The sequence below is a fragment of the Tachypleus tridentatus genome, chromosome 4 (genome assembly GCF_004210375.1).
Source record: "Tachypleus tridentatus isolate NWPU-2018 chromosome 4, ASM421037v1, whole genome shotgun sequence".
NCBI lineage: Eukaryota > Metazoa > Arthropoda > Merostomata > Xiphosura > Limulidae > Tachypleus > Tachypleus tridentatus.
This window is the reverse complement of record NC_134828.1, coordinates 81,360,387-81,388,201: the sequence shown is the minus strand read 5'-3', so window position 1 is coordinate 81,388,201 and position 27,815 is coordinate 81,360,387. Positions and strand designations below refer to the sequence as shown.

Below are 27,815 nucleotides of genomic sequence, written 5' to 3'. Positions count from 1 at the left end.
GCATCCTCAACTCTTTCATTTGTTGTTGTTTGTAATTAAACACAAATCTATACAATGGTTTGTGTTCTCCGAACCACGGGTATCGAAATCCGGTTTCTACCATTGTAGGCCCACAGAATACAGTTGCTGTGCCACTGGGGGGAGGAGCTTTAATCACAGGTTTTACTTTTAAATTTTTATACTTCAGTTACAGTTTGGATACAACTATCGGTTACTTTATTAATCTAGGAATGACATGAAGGTTTAGTGTTGCGTGAAAATATCTTTTTATAGCAAAAATCATTTTTAGGAACATTAGAATCTTCTCCCAACTGGGTTTAACATCAAACATATCCTCTAGGATATTGTCTAAATAGATGAAAATTATAGCTGTTTCTCTTTAGAAAGTTATCAATGACTTTACTCAGCTAAGCCTAACAGGATTTCTCAGCGATCTGCACTACTTCATTGATGAATGCTAACATATTTATTAAAAATCACGATAGCGTTTCATAACAGTGTTCGCTAGAGATTTTAATAGAAGGTTCGGGAAAACAAAACAACCTTAAACAGTATAGCTTCAGTGCAAACAACGCTTTAAAACCTTTACTGTTGACTGATAACGGTTGTATGCCTATAAAACGAATAAAATAAGAGCGCGTGTTAAACTTCCAAACGAAAGAAAATCCGCTCAAAACGGTCCGTTTGAAATTCGTTTTTATTATTATTTTCTTGCCAGCCTACAACAAAAACGGATTGGTATATTACACCCAAACCTTTTGTGAAATACTATATAAGGTACTACGTAGGTCGTATGGGTACTGAAAAGTGGATTTGTTTCTTCTGTAGTTTACATAAACTATAAAACATCATAGTTTTAGTGTAAACGATGTTAACACTACCTCGTGAAGTTAGCTTTCGTATATATATATCTGGTGTTCCTTTAAGAAGCTTAAGTACAAGGAGAAACAGAAATTATAAGCCTATAATAGGATGAACATAAGATGATTATAACACGTAGATACTCAATGTTTTGTATATACAACCGGCGTCTTTAAGGAGTCAATCAGTATATTATATATGAAGTGGAGGTGTGTGTGGGTGTTTTTCTTATAACAAAGCCACATTGGGCTATCTGCTGAGTCCTCCGAGAGGAATCAAGCCCCTGAATTTAGCGTTGTAAGTCCGTAGACTTACCGCTGTACCAGTGAAGGAGGCAAAAAATAATATACCTAACGTCAAATTTTATTGCACACTTTCATACAATACCTACTTTAAAAAGGCATGAAAGTTTATTTAAGAAGATATTTTAGACGCAGATTTTTGTTTGTAAAGGCTGCTTTTCTACTGGTAACATTTTATACGCACTTAGTGGGGTTGTGTCTTAGTCTAAGTGTATACTTGCAATTACTATGCATTATATATATAAAAAAATTAGTTATGCAGAATCCATAAATGTTCACTATATTCTCAAACAAATCTCCATGACAATCTCCAGTAGCAGCTTAACATTTTATATCTCAAACTAATGTGATAATATATATATACATACAGGGGAACCCGAAAATATGTATAATGTTGATAATTCATAATTCATTTAACTACACTTCTAATTCCGTGTTAATTCAACAGATGTTCAAATTGAAATCTGTTACTGTCCACCTAATCCTGGAGCCTGCCTGCTGTCACACTTCTGCAAGTTTTCTGACACAAGTCTGTCAGTCCATCAAGTTCTGTAAATGCGTTTGTGATAAACTCTTGCACTAAATATTTCGCGATTTCCTCTTGTACATTTGTCCTCGAATATGCCTCAGAAACAACTTTCCATATGTAACTATATACCTACTTTTTGGTCACTCTGTATAAGCGCTAATGTCTCTATGCGTCTGTTCCTTACATATGGTCACGTCTATAAAGCTACAAGCTTTAAACTCCTTAAAAAATAATTACTAAAATTTATTGATAGGAGAAAAAATAATTAGAACTGCTTACTTGGACATTTTATATATATATATACATATATATATATACACACACACACATATAGAATGTCTCTCATTCTGTGGGCCTCTTCTCTATGCACAGGCCTTTCCAGTGGCATAGCGGTATGTCTGCAGATCCACACCACTAAAAACTGGGTTTCGAAACCCGTAGTGGGTAGAGCACACAAAGCCCATTATGTAGCTCTGTGCTTAATTCCAAACACTCAGTCAACCTTGTGCACAGCTACATCTTTCAAACTGCAAATTCCTAATTCTGCGTAGAAAAACAACTTTGTGCAGAAAGTAACATGAGCTACCTGGCCGCGGCCTCAGAGGCTGTTTTGAGGCCAAAATGACCAATATAGCAATATTTGGTAAACAGGACGACCAACTGGTATTGAATTCTAAAGATCGGATATTTTTGATAATATGAGATCAAGAACGCTATTATTTACATTTCGTCTCTGTGTGAGGACTTCTCCTAATTATTCTATCCATGATCAATTATGTTTTAAAACGATTTAAAAACTTCATGAAGCCTTCATTTCTACTTGTTTCCTCCCTCTCCTTTCTTCTATACATACATGTCTACTCGCTAACTCCCCTTAACTTAAAAAGGGTGGTGTTTCTTCTCGGATATGTGCGTACACTTCCTCAACTGAGCAGGCCTACTTCAGCAATGTCTTTTGCTTTGTTTGCGTGTACTCGCAAGAATCAGCTATATGATGACTTTACAAAAACATTTGGTATTGGATAATTTTCATTTAAGTTGTTTTGCAACGAGAAGAGAATAAATCAATTATTCATTAAATTCAACTTTATTTTTATTGATTTTACTCAAATATTTAATTAAAGAAATAATTTTGAATATTTTTGCAAAAAATCACGATTCATATGGTTGATTTAATCAAAACAACTTAGAATGTTTAAAGCTATTTTTATCCGAGAAACATCAGGTAGTCTACTAGTCTTATATAGGTGGCTACTGTTGTTGTATCACTTTCCCTATAAAATACTTGTTACTGTACGGATCTTTGTACATAGTCGCATAGAAAGGTAGAGTACGAGAGTTATATTACCAGCAGAATGTTTGGCTTAGTATAATAGTACTTTAGCATTTTGCTATTTAAATCCAAATATCATATTGGAATGCTAACTTGAAGTATTCTGACACTTTGATTAATATCTTTCTTACACGCAAGAAAAGCAAAATATATTGCTGAAGCAGGGTTAAGAATTTGCAGCTTAAAAGATGTGGTTGTGCATAAGGTTGATTGACTGAAATTAAACATGAAACTACATAATGAAGTATCTGTACTCTCCCCACTACTGGTATCGAAACCCAATTTCTAGCGGTGCGGGTCCGAAAACATGACGCTATACCCCTGGGAGAGCTCGTACTTAAGGAACAGACCCACAGAGGATGAGACAGAGAAACGTTCGCGATCATATATATTTATGTGACTCGTAATCTAAGGGTCGCGGGTTCGAATCCCCGTCACACCAAACACGCTCACCCTTTCACCAGTGGATGCGTTATAATGTGACGGTCAATCCCACTATTCGTTCGTAAAAGAGTAGCCTAAGAGTTGGCGGTGGGTGGTGATGACTAGCTTGCCTTTTCTCTAGTCTTACACTGCTAAATTAGGGACGGCTAGCAACGATAGCCCTCGTGTAACTTTGCGCGAAATTAACAAAACAAACAATTTATACATATTTATCTATATATAGATAGATATAAAAATGTCCAAGCTAGCAATTTTAATTATTTTCCCTCTTACCAATAAATTTTAGTAATTATTTTTATTGTATACATTATAATTTTATTGATGTCATTATTTTTAATTTAAGTAAATACTTTTTTCTATTTATTATGAAATGATTTAAAATATATTATTAAGGTTTTTCATCATAGCCATTTAAAACGCAAATGGTATATTTTCCGTATACCAAAATATTTATATTAGATATCAGACACTGTATATTGCTAGAAATTTTACAATATTCAAGAAATTGTGAATATATAATACTTTGTATGGCATTTGTTTGAACATTACCATTTAGTTCTTATACATGAAATGTGAAATCATTTTTTATCATACATACCAGTATCATCATAATTATTAATTATCTTAATCTAAATAATGTACTTCGGTAGTTGATATGAAGGTATTCTAGATTTGTAGAACTGCAAGGTAACTATAATTGCTCATTACTGGATCACTAATATTTATGAAATCATAATTATATTTATATGTTAAGGAAAATAATTTAGATTTGTAAAATCATTTATAAATTTATTTTATTAATAATAAAGATATAAATTACAATTTGAATAATTACACCTCAGTATACCCATTATTTGTTTACAAATGTACTTATTGAAATGAATATAACTATTGTAAAATAAAAAGTGAACAAGTTTTAATTAGTAGTAGTAGTAAAAGTATAATTTTCTAATTATATAGAAATATAAATAAGTTGATTTATTAGCATTTATCTTATTGATTACAATTTTTGCATAAAAACAGTTGTAAATAAAGCCAAATTTAGAACGAGCATTATCGCCAACCACAATAATATATTGTTCCTGTATTTTACAGATGTTAATTTTAAATTCGAAAAATATTAAATTAGTTGGATAATTATTTAAACTGGGAAAATTATTTATCTTTAATTTTATTAATCACATAATATCTCCATTCTTAAAATCAAGTCGAAAGATAACGTGTAAAATTATCAAGTTTAATATATAATTATCGATATCTTTCCTTATAAAATTTAAAATGTCTATTTTTTTTCTTTTATGAAGCTATTCCGCATTTAGCACCTTTTCTCACGATGTTCTATAAAGAATTGTTTTTTTTATCATATCCAACTTTCCACTAACAATATGTATATAAGAAGAATCTGTCGAAAAGTTTCAGTAGTAATCACATGGCAAACTGTGTACATTATTTATTTTTAATAATCAAAAAATATTTATGATTATATATTAGTGATCCTATTAGAATCATTCCCAGGAGCACAGGGGCAGAACACAGATAGATCATTGTGTTGTCTTGTGTTTAATTACAAACGCATAAACCTATTGGAATTTCATAGTTCAAATTGATAATAAGTTTCAATTATTTTAAAGGAAAATAGTTTTTATTAAAGAACCATGAAAATTTTAGGAATTTGCAAATGATTAACAAGTTTGGGTTTAAAATTAGTGACGATTTTCTTATTGGCAATTACTTAATTATATATTTAAATTATTTATGTTAAATTTAAATTCAATAATATCAAAAATTAATTGATCAGCATGGTTAGTTTCAAAAGTAAATGTTTTTACGGTTTTGCTAATACTGTTAACTGTTTAGTTTGTATATATATTTATATTTTTGTAGAGGTAATTACGAATGTTAGAGAGTACACAGAATTTACTATATAAATTCGTACACACACCTGCAAAACGTATCCATTTTATTATGTTTTAGTTTTTTTTCTGATTTGTCTTTTTGTACATTTTTATTAATCCTATCTACACAAAGTAAAATACCAATACAATTGTTATTACGCAAATTTACAACAGTAATACCATTATAATCTTAATTTAAACCATAAAGATATAAAGGTTTGTATTTTCGAATGTGAAAATTCTCTTTTTGTAATCTGTTTGCTTCTACTCGAACGATTTCTAAAGTTGTAATCATTACTGATGCAAACTAATTAATTTTGGTGTTTTATAATTCAATCAAATTACTTTTATTTTGAAATCTATGCACTTTTTGTACACGTGTAGATGACTAGATTTTCGTCTCACATATGACATGTTACGTATACTTCATGTTAATAAATAAATAAATGTTTTTTAATGAACAAAAAGAGTAATTATATAAAACAGGATGAAAAGAATTAAAAAAGACACGTAAGGGGTCGCTTACTATAACATTTGTAACAGATACCCATTTCATTGTATTCGTTATATATGAAGGATACTAATTATTCATTCTGTATCAACCACAATCAACCTACTTAGCTGTTTATTAGTCGTTTTTTATGGCTATGATTTGTGTCTTAGCGTTATTTTTCAAGTACACTTTTCATTCATGGCCTAGCGCGTTAAGGCGCGCGCTTCGTAATCCGAGGGTCGCGGGTTTAAAAAAAAAAAACTTTTCATTTATATATTTTTTCATTCTCTATAAAATTAAATCTAATTATTTTTTTCATTAAGATTTCGATATGCTGTGAAAACTTCACACCATCTTTTATTTAATTTAAAATTTGTTCGTAGTTTACTTAAGTGATCACCCACACACACATTTAGTTTTAAAACAAGCATTGTAAGTTTTTTGGAGGCCTGAATGTACTGTTTGAATGTTTGGTTTTTTCAATACTTATGTTAATTTCGATTCGTGTAACGTTCACATATCAATAATAGTTATCACAACAGTTTCCAACGTAACATTACTCTCTCAAGTCTTTTTTGGTAAGTTCTTTACTTACTCTTAATATTTATAGTTTTAAAACGTTATATTTAATGATTTAGAAACTTTTATCGTTCGCTATTCTGCCAATCACGTGATTGTTTACAACACAATGATTACATCATAATCAAAACATTTTTGTTTGTTTGTTTTTGAATTTCGCGCAAAGCTAGACGAGGGCCATCTGCGCTAGCCGTCTCTAATTTAGCAGTGTAAGGTTAGAGGGAAGACAGCTAGTCATCACCACCCAACTCTGCGGGCGTTATAACGTGAAGATCAATCCCACTATTCGGTGACAAAAGAGTAGCCCTAGAGTTGGTGGTGGGTGGTGATGACTAGTTGCCTTCCCTCTAGTCTTACACTGCAAAATTAGGGACGGCTAGCGCAGATAGTCCTCGAGTAGCTTTGCGCGAAATTCAAAACATACCAAACAATAAAAAAAATAGAGATGATTTTTACTTCAAATGTGCATGTTTGGTAACACGACTTTTAGTTTGTGACGCGAATAAAAAACTTTAATAACTCACAGTTATCGTTTATATGCAGAAGATAAAGTGAGATAATTCTTCATATTTGTAACGCTCCAGATTTCAGGCATAAAGTGTGCTTTGGTTATTCTGCTTCACGAGATTTCAAACTTCGTGGTTTCTGAAAGGGAATTAGCTGTTATACAAACTTCTACAGAACCGACTGTTGACGCTCGTATGAAGAGATGAAAAGGCGGGTGGAAAGAAGGCTTAATTTATCAAAACGTTATTGTATAACTGTCCTGTGTGAGGCCTCTAAACTTTATATTAATTATATTTTTCACACACATTTCATTTGCTAATTTGTGTTTTATGTAAAAACTGTTTACAACGTAGTATCTTGTAGTCCTTTAATTATTACTACTTTAATCATTTAGATTTTCTCGTTCTCTCTGTTATTATGTTTAAATTCTTCCCCGTTTATTTCTCTTACATTGAAATATAAGTAGTGTATTTTTGTTGTCGTTAGTAAGTAAGAAATAATAGTTGAAATTTTACTAATGTATTCTTTATTGTTGGTAGTACGTATAAAATGTTTGATTAGTCTAGTGTTTTACGGCGCAAAGCAACTAGGCTATCCGCGCCATGTATAATATGGTAGTTCGAATGCTACTAATGTATTTTTTACTGGTAGTACGTATAAAATAACAGTTGAGATACTACTGATGTATTTTCTTATTGTAAGCACGTATGAAATAATAGTTCAAATGTTACAACTGTATTTTCTTGTAAATAATACGTGTGAAATAGTAACTGGCATGCTACTGATGCAGTTTCTTCTTGGTAGCGCATTTGAAATGCTGTTGACGCATTTACTTGCGAGTAAATGTACGAAATAACGGTTGTAACCATCGGTATCTTTATTACGAAATTTGGACACACTTTCAAGCCTAAACTTTGGTAGATTCTTGTTTCACACAATTGAATTAATAGTGTCTAATCCAATGTTATTTTTTTTATCAACAGCTTCGTTTTGTTCCACTTATTTGTTCATATATTTCTAAATTTTACGTTAAAAGTTTTACTAATTTTTATTTACTTTTAACACACCTTAACAGTTTAACTCATTTCCTTTTACAGTTGTAAGGATTACCTGTCTTTAGTTCGATCATTCATTTTAGTTTTTGCTTTAAGTATTTGTTCAAGATTGCTTCACTTTAATTTATTCAAAATTATTTTAATATTTATTCCTTTCCAAGATGTTTTCCTTAGTTTTTAACAGTGAAACTTTTCAAATGCTTTTGTTTCCTTCTTCTTTTATATTTCGTCAGCATATTGGGTTCTTCTTACCACCATTTTTAACTATTTTAAAATGTTTTTAATACAATAGTTAAATTTCAATTGTTCTATCCATTCCATTTTGTATGCATTATTTTGCTGTATTTCTATCCTATTTTTGTATTATATTTTGTAGTTTTTCTGTATTGTGATATATTTCTTTCTTTTAGTCTGCCTTATTTTTCCATTATACGTTAACTTTCTCTTCCTTGTTTTATGTTTTTCATTTCTTTTTATACTAGTTTAATCACTATTTATTTTTGTTTTATTGTACATTACTTTGTATTTCATGTTAAGTTATATCTCTTTTACCGTATTTAACTTTAGCCAATTTAAATAAATGAATATATATTTTCAGTCATTTATTTAGTATTTCTAGTTTTTAATTCTAGCTTATTTAAGCATTCTGAAAAAAACCGCCATCAGCATGGAAAACTGAGTGAATTAGAAGACTTCGTTAAAATCCATACGATTTTTGTTTAACAGTAATTTTTTGTTAATTTTGTTACAGTGTTTTGGTATCCAACTTCGTTTCATGGTCATGTAGTTCAATTGAATACATTAATATTAAGTCTCGGAGTTCTACAGAAATTAAAGTGAAGCTACATAAGAAAAATATAAAACTTTTTGCTAATAAATAATATGGATACTGTAAAGGACACAATAAAAAATCCCAACATAAAAGACAAAATGCCATCGTTTGTAAATAAATAAAAACAAAGAATTTTCAGGGAATATAAAAAAATTCAGTGTTATTATTTAAGTAATTCCAAAAGAAAAAGACAAAGTAAAAATAGTTAAATAATTTTTTCGAGTTTTTCAATTTTTTGTAAATTTTGCTTTATTTTTATTGAAATATAATTTTCAGTTTGATACGCTGTATATAATTATTTAAAGAAAAATGTTCCCACCGACTATTCTCTTTTTAATTTCCTTCTATAGCTGTAAGATTTAGCATCCAATAAAATATAATTCCAGACAGTATCAGCTTGTGCCATTACTTTCTAATTCAAATACAATAATGTGATAATTTAGAACTATATATATTATTTAAACCTGAAAAAAACTCTAAACAATAAAATAACCTATTATAAATTTTATTTTATTTTTACAAAAATAAAAGAATGCATATTGTTGAAGCCTTATGTTGTTTAGAAAGTTTCCTATACTCAACATAGGAATATATTAATAAAATTTAACCATTCTGTTTTGCTAATCGTGATTAAAGTACTTTTCCACCTTTAATTTCCCAGTATACTGTTACATAAACATTGTATTTACAGACAACTATAAATTTAGAAATAATTTTTGAACAACAATAAAAATACTGAAAATAAATTATCACCTTTAGTTTTTACTTCTTGTATATTTGAATTAGGTCTTACAGTTATTTCTAGTATTGTAATTACCTAGGTAAACAAACAAAAAAAAGCGCATCATCTTTCAATTTAAAAAGTCGCTTAAAAGCATGGTGGGTATTGTTTTTGAATTTCGCACAAAGCTACTCGAGGGCTATCTGTGCTAGCTGTCCCTAATTTAGCAGTGTAAGACTAGAGGGAAGGCAGCTAGTCATCACCACCCACCGCCAACTCTTGGGCTACTCTTTTTGCCAACGAATAGTGGGATTGATCGTCACATAATAACGCCCCCACGGCTGAAAGGGCGAGCATGTTTGGCGCGACAGGGATGCGAACCCGCGACTTTCAGATTACGAGTCGCACGCCTTAACACGCTTGGCCATGCCGGGCCCGGATGTTGGGTAACAATAGAATTTATATCGTTATGAAAAACATTTCTCCATCGTATATTTGAATTTCCAAATCCAAATACATCGAATACTATTTAAAAACATCCACAAAAGCGGATTAAATGTTTTTTAAAAATTTAAAAATAGTGAAAGTCTTAATATATTCTCTTTTTTTCTTAGTAAAACTTATGATTTAAAGTTCTAATATTTTTTCAAATACTTCTCTCATTCATAGATAAATAACGCTAACACAGTTTTCATCTTTTTAGATATAGATTCTGAAACTAATTAAGATTTATGAAAGTAATTTGTTTCCTATTCAGTAAAATATATTTCTTGACATATCCTGTTTTGAAATAAGAGTTACAATACCTTGTTTCCATATGTTTCTTAGCTTCATATGCGTCATTTATTGCATTTACTATATGGTGGTTATATTCTACCAAAATAATTTAAAGAACTGAATTGTAAAACTTTAAATTCTAGATAAGTTTTCGCTTTTTCTTAATTTTTAAAAGCATATAAATCGCCTTCACAGAATCGTTTTCTAGCTATTCTGCATTTTATACAGAATGTGACAAATTGTTTTTGTCTTAATAGTACATTTAAATCAATATCCTCTAAATAGTCATCTCTAGTTTAATTAATACCATAGAATTTAAATTTGTTTAGCTGTTTCTGAACTCTCATGCGTTTTTATTTTTTTAAATAATGTTGCATTTGTTTTAGCATATTTTATATAATGCATTATACGTCTACAATTATTTTCGTTCAAAAATTGTGCCAAAGTCATTATTTCATTTTCTAATTCTTGATTCTTTTAATTTTTAATAACTTTCAGACCAAACTATAACTCTAACTTCAATCAATAATATACTAAGAAGCAATTGAGCATTGAATGATAGAATACCATGGTTTCTTGTATAGGGTTCGTTTACCAGTTTATATATCTTCATTCCATTTAAAAAATATTATTCCTTGTGCAAAAAGGTACTAAATTTCAGATTATTGTCTCATGAACAAACTTATTAAGAGTTGACATTTTAAAATAACTGATGAGTGTCTACTGCAGTAACTGTCATCAAGAGATATATCTAAAATAAATCTAAACGCTTGTTTCCAAGGTCCTTTTTCACCATTTCAAATGTTTATATTTTGGATAAAACACTTGAAATGCGTCACATAAAATATCCATTATTTCTAATACTTTATTTCTTGCATTTGGATTAGTTATATACATAAATATCCTTTTACATCTAACTTTTGATGTTGTATAAAGTTGCAATCGTTACTCATAATATTAGATTGATTATTATTAAACTCTAATATCATTTGAATTACCTCACAGTAAAAACTAGATTCATTTATTTTTGTTCGATACATACTTGTTAATAAAAATGCTCAGTGTTTAGAATTACAATGAATACACTAATATACCACTTTAAATTTTTCCTTAATTTTGCATTTTAAGTTCAAACTTTTTACTAAACAATATAGCTACTCCTGTACTGTTATTTTTAATGCTCTTTATGATACATTCAAAGTCCATTCAGCTCTCATTATGAACTTAAAATTTTCAGTGAAGTGAGTACCATGTAGATAGCAGAAAATGAATTAGGAGAATTCTAATAAACCGATTTGTAATTTTTTAGTAAATTTTCAATTATTATTTTTCATAAGTGAATAGTATCGTAAATGCATCTCTAAAGCATCAAGTACACAAAATGCTTTTAAACATTTAAGTTTAGAAACAATTTGTGTTTTTATCAAAAACACCTCTTACTGAAGAAATTTCGGTATTTTACAAAATTCCATAGTTCAAGATTGCTAAGCTGAATAGTAAGTGCTGCCATCTACTAAGACAAATATGAACTTACTTTCATAATCGTACACATGTACCTCTGATCGAGGAGGCCGAGGAGTTCGTTTCACAGTAGCATATAAAGGTTCGTCTTTAGCCTAAAGGAAACCCAATTTCAGAATGAATGTTTCTACCCACAAAGAAAAATAAAAAATAAACTGACAAATAACTATTTTCGTTTCATTATATTGTTTAGTAAGTCGAGATAAAAATGTACTGAATAAATCTACTGATCGAGTTCTTAAATTGACTATTCATTCATAAAAAAACAAACAGTTTGCAGCTTAATAATAGCGGTACTATGACTTTTAATCATATCCTATAAACAATGCCATTTGTCACTCAAGTAAAGTGTTACTTTCATCTTGAAGAAATTAAAGTGTCTTCGTTGTTTGGCGGAGAGTAAAAATAAAATCATCATATTCATGAAAAGTGAAACTTAACAGCCTTTTGAAAACTACAAGTTAAACATTACTGGATAAACAGCAAAAACGTGAAGAACGTTACTTACTACTTTCTATAGCGTAAGCTTAAATACAGTTATTTGTCACTTTTTAAATGCCCTCAGTGACACAACGGTATGTCTGTAGACTTATAGCGCTAGAAATGAGGGTTCGAAACCTGTGTTGGGCAGAGCACAGATAACCCTTTGTGTATCTTTATACTGAACTACAAACAAACACTTTTAAGTATGCCGAGTTTTACTTAGCGTTTAGAGAAGTGCATTCGATACTGCTTATAAACGATTTTCCATTATCATATAAAAATTAACTGTTCTATTACATTTTACTAACACTTATTTTATCTTCAAATGAAATAACGTAATTTGTCCTTTTTAAATATAACGTTTTATAGAAGCCTGAAGAACTTAACAAAATAAAAGTGATTTCATCTGAGAATAAAATTATATTAGTTAGAACGTGTACTACAGTACTTACTAGTGCACTGAAAGACTTCAGAGATCATTTTTGCTGTAAATTTAAATAGAAAACGAGATATAACATTGATACGTAACAGAATTATTATGTCTTTTCACTGTCAATGTATATATACTTCTACTTACTAAGCTGTAATCGTCGGCATCGCCCAACTTCTTGTCTTCTGACCCAGACAGCTGGGTAGTAGCATATGGTTGTGGATACGTGAAAGATTTAGCCCGACTAGGTGAAGCTGAGATTTTTTTGATGGAGTTCTGGTTATCTAAACTATTTAGTTGGACAGTTTCACGACTCTGCATTTTCCGACAGTTATACACCGAACTTCCTGCATTAAAAATAAAATAATATTTAGTAAAGAATGTTTCATCATGGTGTAGACTTAATCAAAAAGGATATATGTATGAAGTAAGAAAACTGTAAAATATAAGAAACGAATAAAGCCAGGTGTATACTAAGGAAAAACTGTCGTTTATGGCATGAAGTACGACTATGACACTGTTCTCTTTCTCTTCACAATACACAAACAGTTACTTAATGAGGCGTAATGAGAAGATAGGAATACATAATAAAAGTATAATTACATTACATCGTTCCCAGACAGTAACTTAATGAGGTGCTACAAGTACGTGGTGAGAAGATAGGAATACATAATAAAAGTATAATTACATTACATCGTTCCCAGACAGTAACTTAATGAGGTGCTACAAGTACGTGGTGAGAAGATAGGAATACATAATAAAAGTATAATTACATTACATCGTTCCCAGACAGTAACTTAATGAGGTGCTACAAGTACGTGGTGAGAAGATAGGAATACATAATAAAAGTATAATTACATTATACCATTCCCAGACTAACGTAATGAGGTGCTACAAGTACGTGGTGAGAAGCTAGGAATACATAATAAAAGTATGATAACATTATACCATTCCCAGACTAACTTAATGAAGTGCTACAAGTACGTGGTGAGAAGCAAGGAATACATAATAAAAGTATGATAACATTATACCATTCCCAGACTAACTTAATGAGGTGCTACAAGTACGTGGTGAGAAGCTAGGAATACATAATAAAAGTATGATATCATTATACCATTCCCAGACTAACGTAATGAGGTGCTACAAGTACGTGGTGAGAAGCTAGGAATACATAATAAAAGTATGATAACATTATACAATTCCCAGACTAACTTAATGAGGTGCTACAAGTACGTGGTGAGAAGCAAGGACTACATAATAGACTGTAACAAAACAAAACGAATGTTAAAAGCACATTATGAAATCATACGTACAAAAGAGGAACAGAAGAGTATGTAATGAAAATATACGAGTACACAGTAATACTTCAATATAGATAAATGATATAATATAATGCATACATTATTACACCTAATGCATAAAATTCATTAACTTAAAACACATGCATAATTTCTTACAATTCCAGAGAACTATGAGTAAATTACACAAACCACTTATTGAGCTTTCAGAAGAGCTGCGTCGCCGAACGATTGCAGAAACCAAGAACATGACAACGACCACCACTACGAAAGACACTCCAGTCGGTAGGATGATATTTAAATCCAGATAAAACGGAACTTTTTCTCCAATAAGTATCGGGATAGGCGTCGAGAACACTGTGGAACGACACCGGTAGTTTGAGTCAATCAGTTACAGTGTGTGTTTTTTTTTCTTATAGCAAAGCCACATCGGGCTCTCTGTTGAGCCCACCGAGGGGAATCAAACCCCTGATTTTAGCGTTGTAAATCAGCAGTAACAGTGAGAGATATAAGAAATGATTGTTAAAACATTTCAGTTTGCTTTTTGTTTGTTTCGACTAGCCGAACCCCTTCCCCCTGGTGTGCACAGCTGTAAGTCTGTGGACACGCATGCTAGAAACTGGGTTTCAATACCCATGACGGGTAGAGCACAGACAGCCCATTGTGTAGCTTTGTAGTTAACTGCAAACAAGACAAGACAACCTGAAGAAAGGACACTGCATTAATTATGAGGTTAACAGCTTTAAAGAAACATTATTAGTGTTCAGAAGTTAATAGTCAAAGCAATGTTAATAACTTTTAAAAGAGGATATAATTTTCAGAATACAGGCAGCGCTTGACATTGAGGAACTTGTATTTAAACACGCCATGTATTTCCTGACGGATTCGCCTAGTAACTTCAAGGCCCGGCATGGCCAGATGGGTTAAGGCGTTCTACTCGTAATGTGAGGGTCACGAGTTCCAGTCCCCGTCGAACCAAACATGCTCACCCTTTCAGCCGAGGGGGCGTTATAATGTGACGGTCAATCCCACTATTCGTTGGTAAAAGAGTAGCCCAAGAGTTGGCGGTGGGGGGTGATGAGTAGCTGTTTTCCCTCTAGTCTTACACTGCTAAATTAGGGACGGCTAGCACAGATAGCCCTCGTGTAGCTTTGCACAAAATTCAAAAACAAACAAACAGCAAGTTCAACAATTACTAATATGGGGTTTTCTGTTATTATTATTTCAAGAATAATTTTTAAATATATTTTTTACAATACAAAACCCCTGTCTTTCAATATAAAATTCATATATATAATAACATTCATAAAGAAATAAGATTCAAAGAAGAGGATGTGACGTCAATTTGTTTTCACAATTTTGGGTGGAAATAGAGCCCGAAACAGGTTAAAAGATTTCAGAGGAAGGTTAATAACCTTCCGTTGAAGATAACAATTTTCAGTAGATCAGTCTTATCTTCTTGTAGGACATTAATAATTATGACAGAAAACAATTTATTGTCTCCTACTGAGTATCGTAGCTTTTAGAGGAAAAGTTAATAATTTTCAGAAATTTAACATCCTTATGCTGAAGGTAATAATTGTTACTGTTTTAAAGAGGAAGGTTAATAACCTTGTGTTTAAAATTAATAATTTTTCATAACTTTCTGTAAAATATTACTAATAATCTAATATATTTTAATGGCTTTCAGAGCAGGTTTAAATTAAACTCTTATGAACGACTGACATGACTAGAAGATTCGTTTCTTTTTCAAATTTTGCGCAAAGCTACACGAAGGCTATCTGCGCTAGCCGTCCCTAATTTAGCAGTGTAAGACTAGAGGAAAGACAGCTAGTCGCCACCACCCACCGCCAACTCTTGAGCTACTCTTTTACTAATGAATAGTGGAATTTACCATCACGTTATAACGCCCCCACGGCTGAAAGGATAAGAATGTTTGATGTGACGGGGATTCGAACCTACGACCTTCATATTGCGAGTCAAGTGTATTAACTACCCGGACGTCTAGAAGAGAAGGTACTAAACTATTTTAAAAAATATCATTTTTATCTGGCGAAGTTATTTTATAACCTTTGAACTCGTTCACATACGTTTTTAATGCTTTGCATACTAGTACAATTTATGAGGTTGAAAGTGAATATTTTAATGCTATTAATGATAACTTAAAAACCGTATAACAGTTTCTAACTATTTAAATATATTTGCTTTATAGAAACGTTTTAAAAAGGATAATTTCAAGAAATGTTATTTATTCAAATTATTCTTCCAATTTTGTATAGTAATGTAACACATGAGTATTTGACTTATAAGATGGAACAATAACTGTAAACAGGCACTCTTCTTATAACTTTTGCTTAAGTTTTATTGTACACATAGCAACTGACTTACTCTTTGACGTAGATACTGTAACAAAAGAGTACATAGACTCTGTAGTGCCGGCCTTGTTGTGAGCAGTGACTTTCACTTGGTATCGAGTTCCAGGTATTAAACTTGAAATGGTCATCTGTTTCTCGTCCCCGGAAATGCTACTGGACACAGACCTCCAGGAATCTTCTGTGTGGACCTTGTAGCTAACACTAAAAGATCCTATTGGACAGCCACCGTCATGCCAAGAAGTTAAAATGACCGTCACAGAAGTCCTGTTGGTGTTCAATAATGACTGTTTTTCGGGTGCAACGGGAGCTGTTTGTTAAAAAAAATCTTATTATGGGTGTCAAGAAGTACTACACTATTAACATTTGCATCTCTTAGGCCTAGAATTGAAAATATACAAAACATGCAGTGTTAAACAGTTCCTGTGTTTATTATTTCATAAATGTTTTACTTATAAAACTTTATTAACAAAGTATTTAAATGATATAGACTCCTCCTTACAACGTATAGAATAGAAATTGTCTCAAAACTTGAAAACTTCAAGCTGCACCATTAACTGTTAAACACGAGTAGACTCCTCCTACAATTTAGAAGTTTAACGAAAATTGGACATGACAAAAATGAGGTTTGTTTGTTTGTTTTTGAATTTCGTACAAAGCTACTCGAGGGCTATCTGCGCTAGCCGTCCCTAATTTAGCAGTTTAAGACTAGAGGGAAGGTAGCTAGTCATCACCACCCACCACCAACTCTTGGGCTACTGTTTTACCAACGAATAGTGGGATTGATCGTCACAGTATAACGCCCCACGGCTGAAAGGGCGAGCATGTTTGGTGCGACCGGCATTCGAACTCGCAACCCTCAGATTACGAGTCGAACGCCTTAGCCCACCTGGCCATGCCGGGCCCAATTATAAGATACAAACCGGAAATGAATTTTTTAATATATACTTTCATCTTTAATATCTTATTCTAAATATACATTATGGAAATAATAAGCAGTGTATTTATCAATTAGGCATTTACTATTGGCCTATGACGAACTTTCTTATCAACATTGAGTCGTTTGGGTGTGGGATATGTATTTTCCAAATATCTAAGCTTTGGATCGATGTTACTATCTTGACTGTTTTGGTGACAAATGGATTAAATTTTGGAAGAATATCAGACAGACAAAGATAGTGTACGTTGAACAGGATGGTTAAAATTGTCTTTCTTAGGATCAACATTACGAAATATCTCATTGATGTATCCTGTTTAAACTTGGTTCAACGCGAAGTGGTGCACCTCTAATGTCACAGGTTTAAATGACAAATCACTAATGTCTTCAGTTTAACATACAAGAGTACAAAGCTATTATCTGCGATTAGTCTAAAGCAGTAAATCACTGATACATTTGTTTGAACTTCTAATGATACAGCACTACCATTTACGGCGAAACCGATAACAGTACTTACAGCAGTATATCATTAACGCCTCAGTAAAGCTTAAAATGTCTTAGGTTTAACCTGCAATAGTACCTCATAAATGTCTTCGGCTGAACGTACAATAGTACCTCACCTCACAACCTTTTTTCTGTTTAACCTGCTAATATACCTTCTATAACACAATGCTTTATTACCCATGCCCTCAGTTTTTGTGCTAATTAATTCACTAGGTTCACTTTTTCCGGCGGAATTGAAAGCCAGGAGATAGAGTTGATAATGACATCCGCATGTTAAGCCTTCAACTGTGTAGTGCTTATTATTTCCAGGGAGTGTCTTTTCTTTCCATTCTTCATTGTCAGCTTTATAATAGAGGAGATATCCTATCGAAAAAAAAAAAATCAAGTTACTAAACATAACATTACATTTTAAACTTCCTGTTTGCATAGAATTTTTAAATACTAAAAATAAAGAAAACATTGAACATATAATTTATATTTTAACTATCTTGTTCGTAGACAAATAGTTTAGCCTGTGATCAAAAATAAATTAAATTTGTAAATACATGTTTCAATCTCAACTGCCCCACTTTTACTTACTCAAATAATTATTTATGTTTGAAGTTGATGTTGTGCCCTTTTTCGTAATAAAGCAGATAACTTGTTTTCAAAAGCATAAAATACAATTAGAATAATCTAAACCATCCAAAAACATGCGCTAAAATTAATGGAGTGTTGCTATCATGACGCCTTCCAGCTGGAAAATCGTCTGGTTTAGATATTTCGCACAGACATAAACAAGGGCTAAATAACTTTGAACTGCCAAACTAGAGAAAGAACATAGCTGGTAAACACCATTCATCGCCAACTTTTGGGCTATTCCTGTCTGGTAGAGTAGAGTCATTTTATGGTTACTCTTATAGTGCAACCTGCTGGAGAAGGTAGCAGACAATAAATGATTGAAAGTGCAACCTGCTGGAGAAAGTAGCAAACAATAAGTAGTTGAAAGTACAACTGACAGAAAAAGTACCAGAAAATAGGACTTTGTTAGACAGCGTGCTGGTATCTATAATTATCTTGTGAGTAATAGATAGCAATATATTATAAAAAGTTTTATCCGAGGAATTTTAAAAACTTGTTCATTTGGACAAACTATAATTAAATTATCGTAGCTTTTTTTTTTTAAAGAGGGACAACGTGATGTTATTTCTCATACTAATGATATACAGTCATGTGAAAAAGTTAGGACACCCTATGAAAGCCTGTGCATTTTGTAACATTTTTGGATATAGAGATATTTAATCTCAATTTTAACAATATTGAGAGATTATAGGAATATAACTGAACAATTAAAACTGAAGAAAAGGCTTTTCAAGATATTCTGTTAATGTAGTTCTACAAAAATGCATATTCTAACTGAGAAAAAAGTTAGAACACCCTACCCCTAATAGCTAGTGTTACCTCCTTTGACTGAAATAACTGCAGTGAGATGCTTCTTCTAGCCATCTACCAATCTTTGACATCGATCTGAAGAAAGTTTGCTCCACTCCTCAATGCAAAATTCTGTCAGCTGTGAGATGTTTGAGGGGTTTCTTGCATGTACAGCCCGTTTCAAGTCACCCCACAGCATCTCAATGAAATTAAGATCTGGGCTTTGACTCAGGCATTCCAGGACTCTCCATTTCTTAGTTTTTAGTCAAGTCCTTGGATTTACTGGTATGGTTTGGGTCATTGTCGTGATGCAGGATCCAGTTCCGCTTCAGCTTTACTTTTCTTACAAATGGTTTCACATGATCCTCAAGCACCCTCTGATACACAGTACAATGCATGGTGGATTCTATAATTGTGAGCTGTCTAGGTCCTGCTGCAGCAAAGCAGCCCCAAGCCATGACACTTCCACCTCCATGCTTCATAGTTGGTATGAGGTTCTTTTTCTGGAATTCTGTATTTGGTTTACGCCAAACATGTCCTCTGTTCTGGTGTCCAAATAATTCAAGTTTGAACTCATCTCTCCAAAGAAGTCCTGGTCTTTGTCTACATTCTCTCTGACAAACTTCAGTCCAGCCTTGATGTTTCTCTTAGAGAGCAAAGGTTTCCTCCTTGCACACCTCCCATGCAAGTTAAACTTGTGCAGTCTCTTTCTGATTGCAGAGGCATGCACTTTCACATCAACAGTAGCCAGAGCCTGCTGTAGGTCCCGTGATGACATGTTAAGGTGTTTGGAGACCTCTTTTAGCATCTTGCGGTTTGCTCTCGGGGTGAACTTGCTTGGACGACCAGACCTGGGCATGTTGGCAGTTGTTTTGAAAGCCCTCCACTTGTTGACTATTTTCCGGACAGTGGAATGGCTGATTTCAAAATCTTTTGGGATCTTTTTAAATCTCTTACCAGACTCATAAGCTGCTACACTTTTCTTTTTGAAGGCCTCAGACAGCTCTTTTACTCTCACCATGAAGCTCACTCTCACTTGAACAGTCAGTAGCACACCAAACTAAATGTTTGAGGTTTAAATAGGGCAAGCCTCATTCACAATGCTGAGTAACGATCTTCTAATCATGTGCATCTGGTGTGATACACCTGTGTGTGAGAGCCATTTTAAGTGGGAATAAATGTGGGGGTGCCCTAACTTTTTCCTCAGTTAGAATATGCATTTTTGTAGAATTACATTTACAGAAGACCTTGAAAAGTCTTTTCTTCAGTTTTAATTGTGTAGTTATATCCCTATAATCTCTCAGTATTGTTAAAATTGAGATTAAATATCTATATATCCAAAAATGTTACAAAAATACACAGTCTTTTACAGGGTGTCCTAACTTTTTCACATGACTGTATATATATATATATATACATTGAATATGGATTAAAATTAAACTTACCAGAAATGGAATCGTCACTCAGATCGTTCCCATCCCATGATAATCGAATACTGGAAGTTGAGGATCCAACGACGTTAAGTGTGGGTGACACGGGAGGGTCTGAATGAAGTGCAGAAATATCAGTAAAACATGAGACACAGAGTCAGAGCGCGAATTTTACACATGTATCTGATAAAAGGAAAAAGACAAGCTCAAAATACTCTATTGTAAATGAGACATTACTAGAATGTTTCGTCACTATAAAAAACAGCATGGATACACTACTGTTAAAGTGTCACCTTACCAGGTTAACTGAAAGTGGAGAAACTTGTAATGTTTAAGACATAAAAACTTAGAATAAAAACCTAACTTTCTCTGAATACTTTAATAGAATTTGAGGAAACTCGACAAACTGTACTGTTCATAATATTAAACACTTGGCATGCATCTCTATGATATGACACAAACACGCATACTTGTTTATTAAACGGGAAGCAGTAGGTATGCACACTGTTTCGTAATGTTTATTGTTATTTTGTTACTATTGATTAATTAATCAGGAATTTCGTGACAACAATAATTTTGATGAAACTAAAGAATTGACAGCAACTGCCTGTTGTGGAGACACAAATGTAGAGGACGACGTTTCGAAAATCTTCCGCCTTTCGTCTTCAGGTCAGTGAATACTCTTCCTAAACATTCTATCAAAGAACAATAATTTTATTGAGGAATTATATGTTGTTGTCTATGATTCAACACTCAGAGAGAAAGCTTCATAAACGTTGTTTACATGAAATTGATGTCTTTTCACACTAAGTATCTGTTTACACCCATGTTTAATAGGGACGGTTTCTTTATCTACACCTCTGATACATCAAGTCTATGCTGTCTAATGAAGATGTATTCTGCGTTTATACACCTAGCATTTAGTGTCAAAACATAACGTCTTTTATGTCTGCTATATTTAGCCAAGTGTTTATTTAGGATGGATTCTTTTATAAGCTCGTGAATGTTTCTGTACGCTATTTCATGACCTGAGAAATGTCACATTCAGGTAATAGATAGGACCTACGTTGCTAAGATAATCTAGTTCATTTTAATGTGCATTTGGTGTAAACGTATTTCTAGTTTGGAGGAACACGGGAAGCTATACATTACATCATAGAAACGTTGTCTGCAGAAGATCTTTCTTTGGGTCGATCATGGTTTAAAACTTGTTTTGATACAATAGATCTCTACACGTAGGGTAGAGAAACTCAGACAAGTTCAGTTGAGCTCTTGTCTTCTTTTTCTCGACATACAATTCTTTTGAATCAAGAGGTTATTCAACATGCCATGAATGCTAGCCCTTAACTTGAAATATCTTGTAGAAGACATATCTTCATGTCTCTAAAATAATGTACTCTCGACAAAAGACTAACTTTGCTTTCTACCCCTCTTATGACGTCAGCTTTTGTTAGCTATCGATTGGTTGAAAAGAAAATAACGGAAGAAAATGTTGGCATGAATTGATTTTCTGTTGAATTTACAACCAAATTGCAGTTTTCTCTTATAACACACAAGTCAAGATCTTTCATCAGCTTCTAATATGAACTGGATGGATTAGGATATTTACTGAGGTACTAGAAACTCGTTCTTAGGCTTCAAGACCAATAATCCATGACAGAACAGAAATATCAATATTTGATACATTGGTGATGGTGGAGGACACTCGGTGGACGTGTCATTCTGTATATCATACCATTTATGTTTCTATCAGAAATGGAGAGTTAATACGTGAAATAAATGGAAGGTTGCATATTGTGGTAACTGGAGTCATTTACAAAGTTTCTCGCGATAGAATGGGGATTTGAGAAAAGTAATAATAATAAAATTAAAATAGTCATAACAATATTACAACATTACATCTTCCAGATAACAGTTGTAACGCGCTGCGAGTTTTTTGGTTATTGCAAAATGATTAAATGATCTTAAAGTTTGACAAAGCAACGGGTGATTTGTATTTCCGGGTGTTCATATACATTACTCATGAAGAAACCTCGAAGTCTAAACAGCCATCGTCTAATAACAAGTTTTTATGGAGGTTTAGATCACGTTTGTAATTTAGTGTTCTAGTCATCGCTTATAATTCTAAGAAATAACAAAAACAGTAAATAAAAGTGTGTGTTGTAGCTTATTGTTTACTATATTTACCATTTATAAGTGCTCAGCTTAATCTAGCATTTCACAAAATACATCAATAAATATTAATTTATCGTTTCTTAGGACGTATAGTATGCTGTAGTAATTATCTCAACTTACCATTTGGAAAAGTCTGCACAAAGACTTCGTTTGAAGGTGGTCCAGCCCCTTTGTTGTTGAAAGCCTGGACTACGATTTCGTATTTGGTGAAACGACGGAGGTTGGTTAAGTGAGTTTCTTCCACTGTAGATTTATCATTCAGACTTAATGTTTTATATACGAAGGAATCTGATGACCCCGCTATCTTGTAGCCAATGTAGTAGCCTGTTAGTTCACCAAATCTGACCTCTGGATGTGGTGGCTAAGACAGACGTCGAGCACTCAGTATTGGACACTAAGCCTTGGAGCAGTAATTGGTCAGGACAGTGCTCAAAATTATTTCTCACAATCACACCATTGGTCAAAACTAGTAAGTCACTGTCAAAAGACTGGTTCAGATTAGTCACAAACAGTCAAACGATTTGTCCAGATTAGCTATTTAAAATCAGACGATTTGTCAAAATAAGACAGTTAAAGCCATACTTTGTTCAAATATAGTAATTTAAAGTCAAACGATTGGCAAAGTCTAGACACTTACAATTGAACAGTTGGTCAAAATTAGGAACGTATAGTCAAATGACTGGTAAAAAAAGACACTCACAGCCAAATGTGTTGTCAAATCTACACACTGAAAGTCACGCAGTTGGTCAAAATTAACCACTTATAGTCTAATGGTTCATTAAGTCTACTCATCTTTAGTCATAAAAATTAACAAAATTAATCATGGTAAATTCAATGGTATAACTAATCATTCAGTCTAGACATTAATAAAAATAGCCACTAATAGTAAGAATAGTTATCAAATTAGAGTTATTCTTCACTGAAGGAACATTGGATAAGGCAATAATACAGATTAAATAAATCACAGCTAGAACAATGATATGTATACTAAGTTACTCATGGTCGGAACAGTCACCCAGACTAAATCACTCACAATCGGAACAATGATATAGACTACACTCACAGTCGGAACAATTATACAAGTCACTCACATTTAGAAAAATGATACAGACTAAGTCACTTACAGTTGGAACAATGATATAGACAATAAATTAATCATACTATAAATTGTTAATAAAAGCTATGTAATTACATTACTTGACATATGAACAGCAATTAAATCAAAATCTCTTGTAGGCTTGAGTAGTAACAAGTAGTAATAGTTAAGACGGCGGAATACAGCCGGAAGTAAACAAACATGACCTTGACCCAATTTCGACAGGTGCGGAAAGAATATGTACGCCAATCATACATCGACAGTGTCAGGAGGTGTGTTGTTAGGCGATATAACAGGATTATGGCAGAAACTTGCTATGTCCATATTGATAAATGGTATTATAAAGTTAAGTGAACAATAATGTAACAAGTACACTGACTACAGAGATTGTAGAATTGTTATCAGTGAACAATGTAACTAGTACACTGGCTACAGAGACTGTAGGGTTTTATCAGTGAACAATGTAACAAGTACACTGACACCGATACTGACAAGCTAAAATTTAATATAAGAATCATCTATCTTTTATATATCTTGAGGTATTAAAATATTTATTGAATCAACCAAGGTGGTCCTGGCCACCTCTTCCATTTTTTAAAATACTTGTTTAGGTACACTACTTCACCCAGTGATGTGCATTTAACCAACTGAAAACTCAGAATGTTACTTTGTGGTTTTGTCAGCCTCAACAAAGTATTTCTGTTGGATTTCAAGCAGTAAGATAAGACATTAGTGATTTCAAAAAAATCACATTTTTGTAAAGAACCACATGCAGCTTAGTTACTATACTTGATAAGTTATAGTGGAATTCTGTGGTACTGATATAGTAACATGTGCTTTTCTGTTATGTTGTTTGTTGTAAGATCTTAAAATTTAGAACAATGTCATATCGAAAAATGTGTTTTACTGATATATAAAATCTATTCTTCAACGTCAAAATTAAAGTATAATGAATAAAACAGCTTATTTGTATAAATATTTAGGAACTATATTTGTAAGTTTATATTTCAATCGAAAACAGAAAGTAGAAATAAGCTAAAATAATGACCTATGATACCGTCAAATATTGAGAATTTCATAAACGTACATTTAGTTTTCATTATCATGTAAAGCGCGAGACTAGAGATAAATCTAATCATGTTGGTTTTCTGACACTGCTTTTATGTGAATTTATAGGAACACTCTTATAAACTGGTTTTATTTTTATGTAAAGGATTGTGTGTTTTCTTGTAGGACATACCATTTGTCACGAGATCTTAAAACTTGGAAGTACGAGGGCTGTTCAAAAAATACGCGGACAGACGTCATAAAACAAAATGTACTTTATTTAGAAGTTACAGGTATGGGACTCCTTCGAAGTACTCTCCTCCCCAACGCACACACTTATCTCAACGGTGTTTCAACTTGTTGAAACAGTCCTGGTACGTTTCTTTTGTAATGTCCTCCAGCCCCTTCGTCGCATTTGCCTTAATCTCGGGAATCGTATCAAATCTTCTTCCTTTCAAGGGTCTTTTGAGTTTGGGGAACAATAAAAAATCGTAAGGAGCAAGATCAGGTGAGTAGGGGGGTGGGGAAGAACAGTGATCGAGTGTTTGGCCAAAAACTCACGAGTTCTGAGGGCTGAATTTCGCAGCAACGCAGTGCATCTTCAATTTTTCGGTCAAAATCTCGTAACAAGATCCAACTGATATCCCACACTCTTCAGCAAGCGCCCTGACAGTCAGACGTCGATTTGCCCGCACCAGGGTGTTGATTTTGTCGACGTGTGGACGTCCAGGACGCTCATCATCTTCAATGGACTGTCGACCATCCTTAAAACGTTCATGTTACTTGAAACATGACGTACGCTTCATAGCAACATCACCGTAAGCCGTGTTAAGCATAGCAAAAGTTTCAGTCGCAGATTTTCCAAGTTTAACACAAAATTTCACAGCAAGTCGTTGCTCCTTCAGGTCATTCATTCTGAAATCCGCCAAACGAAAAAATCGCACTTCACTTAAAACCGCGTAGCTAATACACAAATGAAGATATCTGCAATCGGGAAATGGCGTCGTAATCAGCTGATCTGTGCGAACCTAGCGACACCAAGCGGATTCCCCTGGAACCAATTAGAGCCGCGCAATTCAAACAGTCCGCGTATTTTTTGAACAGCCCTCGTATGTCACCATATTGAAAAAATCCGTCCTCTAATGTCAGAGATAAAGCATAACAAAAAATACAGCTTATTTATATTAATATTATGGAGTTATATTTGTAAAAGAGAAATATGCGAATTCTAGATCAAACACAGAAAACAGTAACTTAGAACATAATTTCCTAATGTACCATCAAATACTGAGAATTCCCCTAAGTGTACATTTAGTTTTCTGTATCGTTATTTTCTACAGTATCCCAGAAACTTTTCATGATAATTAGTTATAAGATAAGTTTTGTAAACGAAATAAAATAATATGAAAAAACATAAATGTTAGTAACGTACCATCTAGTGTGATGACTTATTCATATGGTATCACCTAGCTATGCACCCATAGCAATGCACCCTGTGGTATTGCTGATGTGAATTTATTTAGAAGCATGCCCCTGCTGTAATTCTATTATATCGCCTAGGAAAACCCTGGTGTTATCGACATATGAGTCCAAATTTGGATCTAATAAAGATGAACATGATATATTTGTTCGAGGTTTTGTTACAGAGTGTAACAAAACATTTCTTAGATATAACTTGTTATGTATATCAAATATCGAAATCCTTATTTTACAAAAAATTATAAATGTTTGTAAAATTGAAGATGCTGTCAGGGTAATTTACATAATCTAGAAGATAGTACTCTTCTAGTAACATGATAATCTTGTTTGTGGATAATATGATGAAACAAAAATATCATGAACAAATTTTATGTATCATACTCATATAGAATACAGTTACTTCGTCTTATGCATTTTCAAGACCACTGAAGTAGACATAATCCTATTATCTATGTAACAACTTGCAAATAGCAACACGCTCCCTGATGTCGTTGATTGGTCAATGTCCATCACACATGTCAAAATTGGATGAAGGTCATGTTTGTTTACTTATGGCTCCGAACGAGCGTTTTAACTACTATTAAGTAATAAAAACGTTACTTAAAGTGTTGTTAAGTTTTTGAATAGCTCTTTCTGTTTAAACGAAGAGCTACACAACAGGTTATTCGTGGTCTGCTCACCAGTGGAACCCAATTTTGTATTATAGTGTTGTAAGTCTGTAAGCTTACCGTTGACCCAATGACGGACATTTGAACTAATTGAAATGAAATATATAAAATTATACCCGTTTGGGGTTTCACAAAAAAAAATTGAATTTAACATTTTCTTTTAAAATAACATTTTTATAAACATTAAAACTCCATACCTTCCAAGAAACTTTCACTGATTGTGAACTTGTAGGTTCAGCTTGGACGTTGATAGGAGGCCCACCCGGAGCTGCAAGTAGTGGTACAATATTTAATTAATTGACACTTTAAATAGTTGTTTGTTTTCAGATATAATGTTTTTCATTTTTTTATTTTCATGTAAAACTGTAAATGAAATAATTTTCCCGAAAGTAGCCCAAAGGAAGTGGTCACCCCTTTTAACTTCTTGCACTGCTATACAGTAGTATGTTGTCTATCAGTCAGTCAGTCAGTAGACACTAGAATGATGTCACATAAGGGATGTCTAACGTCGCAGTTTGTATTTAAGTGACGTCAGTAAAACACGTGCATGCTATAAATCACGAGAATAATTATAAACTCTGTAAACTACAACAGATTATGACATATGAAATCCAAAAGCAAATAATAAAAATATTTG

General features: G+C 32.8%; 1 protein-coding gene across 1 annotated transcript in view; it reads right to left on the bottom strand.

Annotated features, from left to right (window-relative positions):
* Positions 1-27,815, bottom strand: part of LOC143249544 (cell adhesion molecule Dscam1-like) — a 135,658-nt gene that overhangs the window by 29,535 nt on the left and 78,308 nt on the right. The window contains exons 16-23 of the mRNA XM_076499570.1: positions 27,376-27,446; positions 23,009-23,249; positions 20,729-20,827; positions 18,051-18,236; positions 16,449-16,742; positions 14,253-14,417; positions 12,910-13,109; positions 11,863-11,944 (exon numbers count right to left, since the gene is read on the bottom strand). Of these exons, the coding sequence (XP_076355685.1) occupies positions 11,863-11,944; positions 12,910-13,109; positions 14,253-14,417; positions 16,449-16,742; positions 18,051-18,236; positions 20,729-20,827; positions 23,009-23,249; positions 27,376-27,446 (1,338 nt within the window). The remainder of the gene's footprint in view (positions 1-11,862; positions 11,945-12,909; positions 13,110-14,252; positions 14,418-16,448; positions 16,743-18,050; positions 18,237-20,728; positions 20,828-23,008; positions 23,250-27,375; positions 27,447-27,815) is intronic.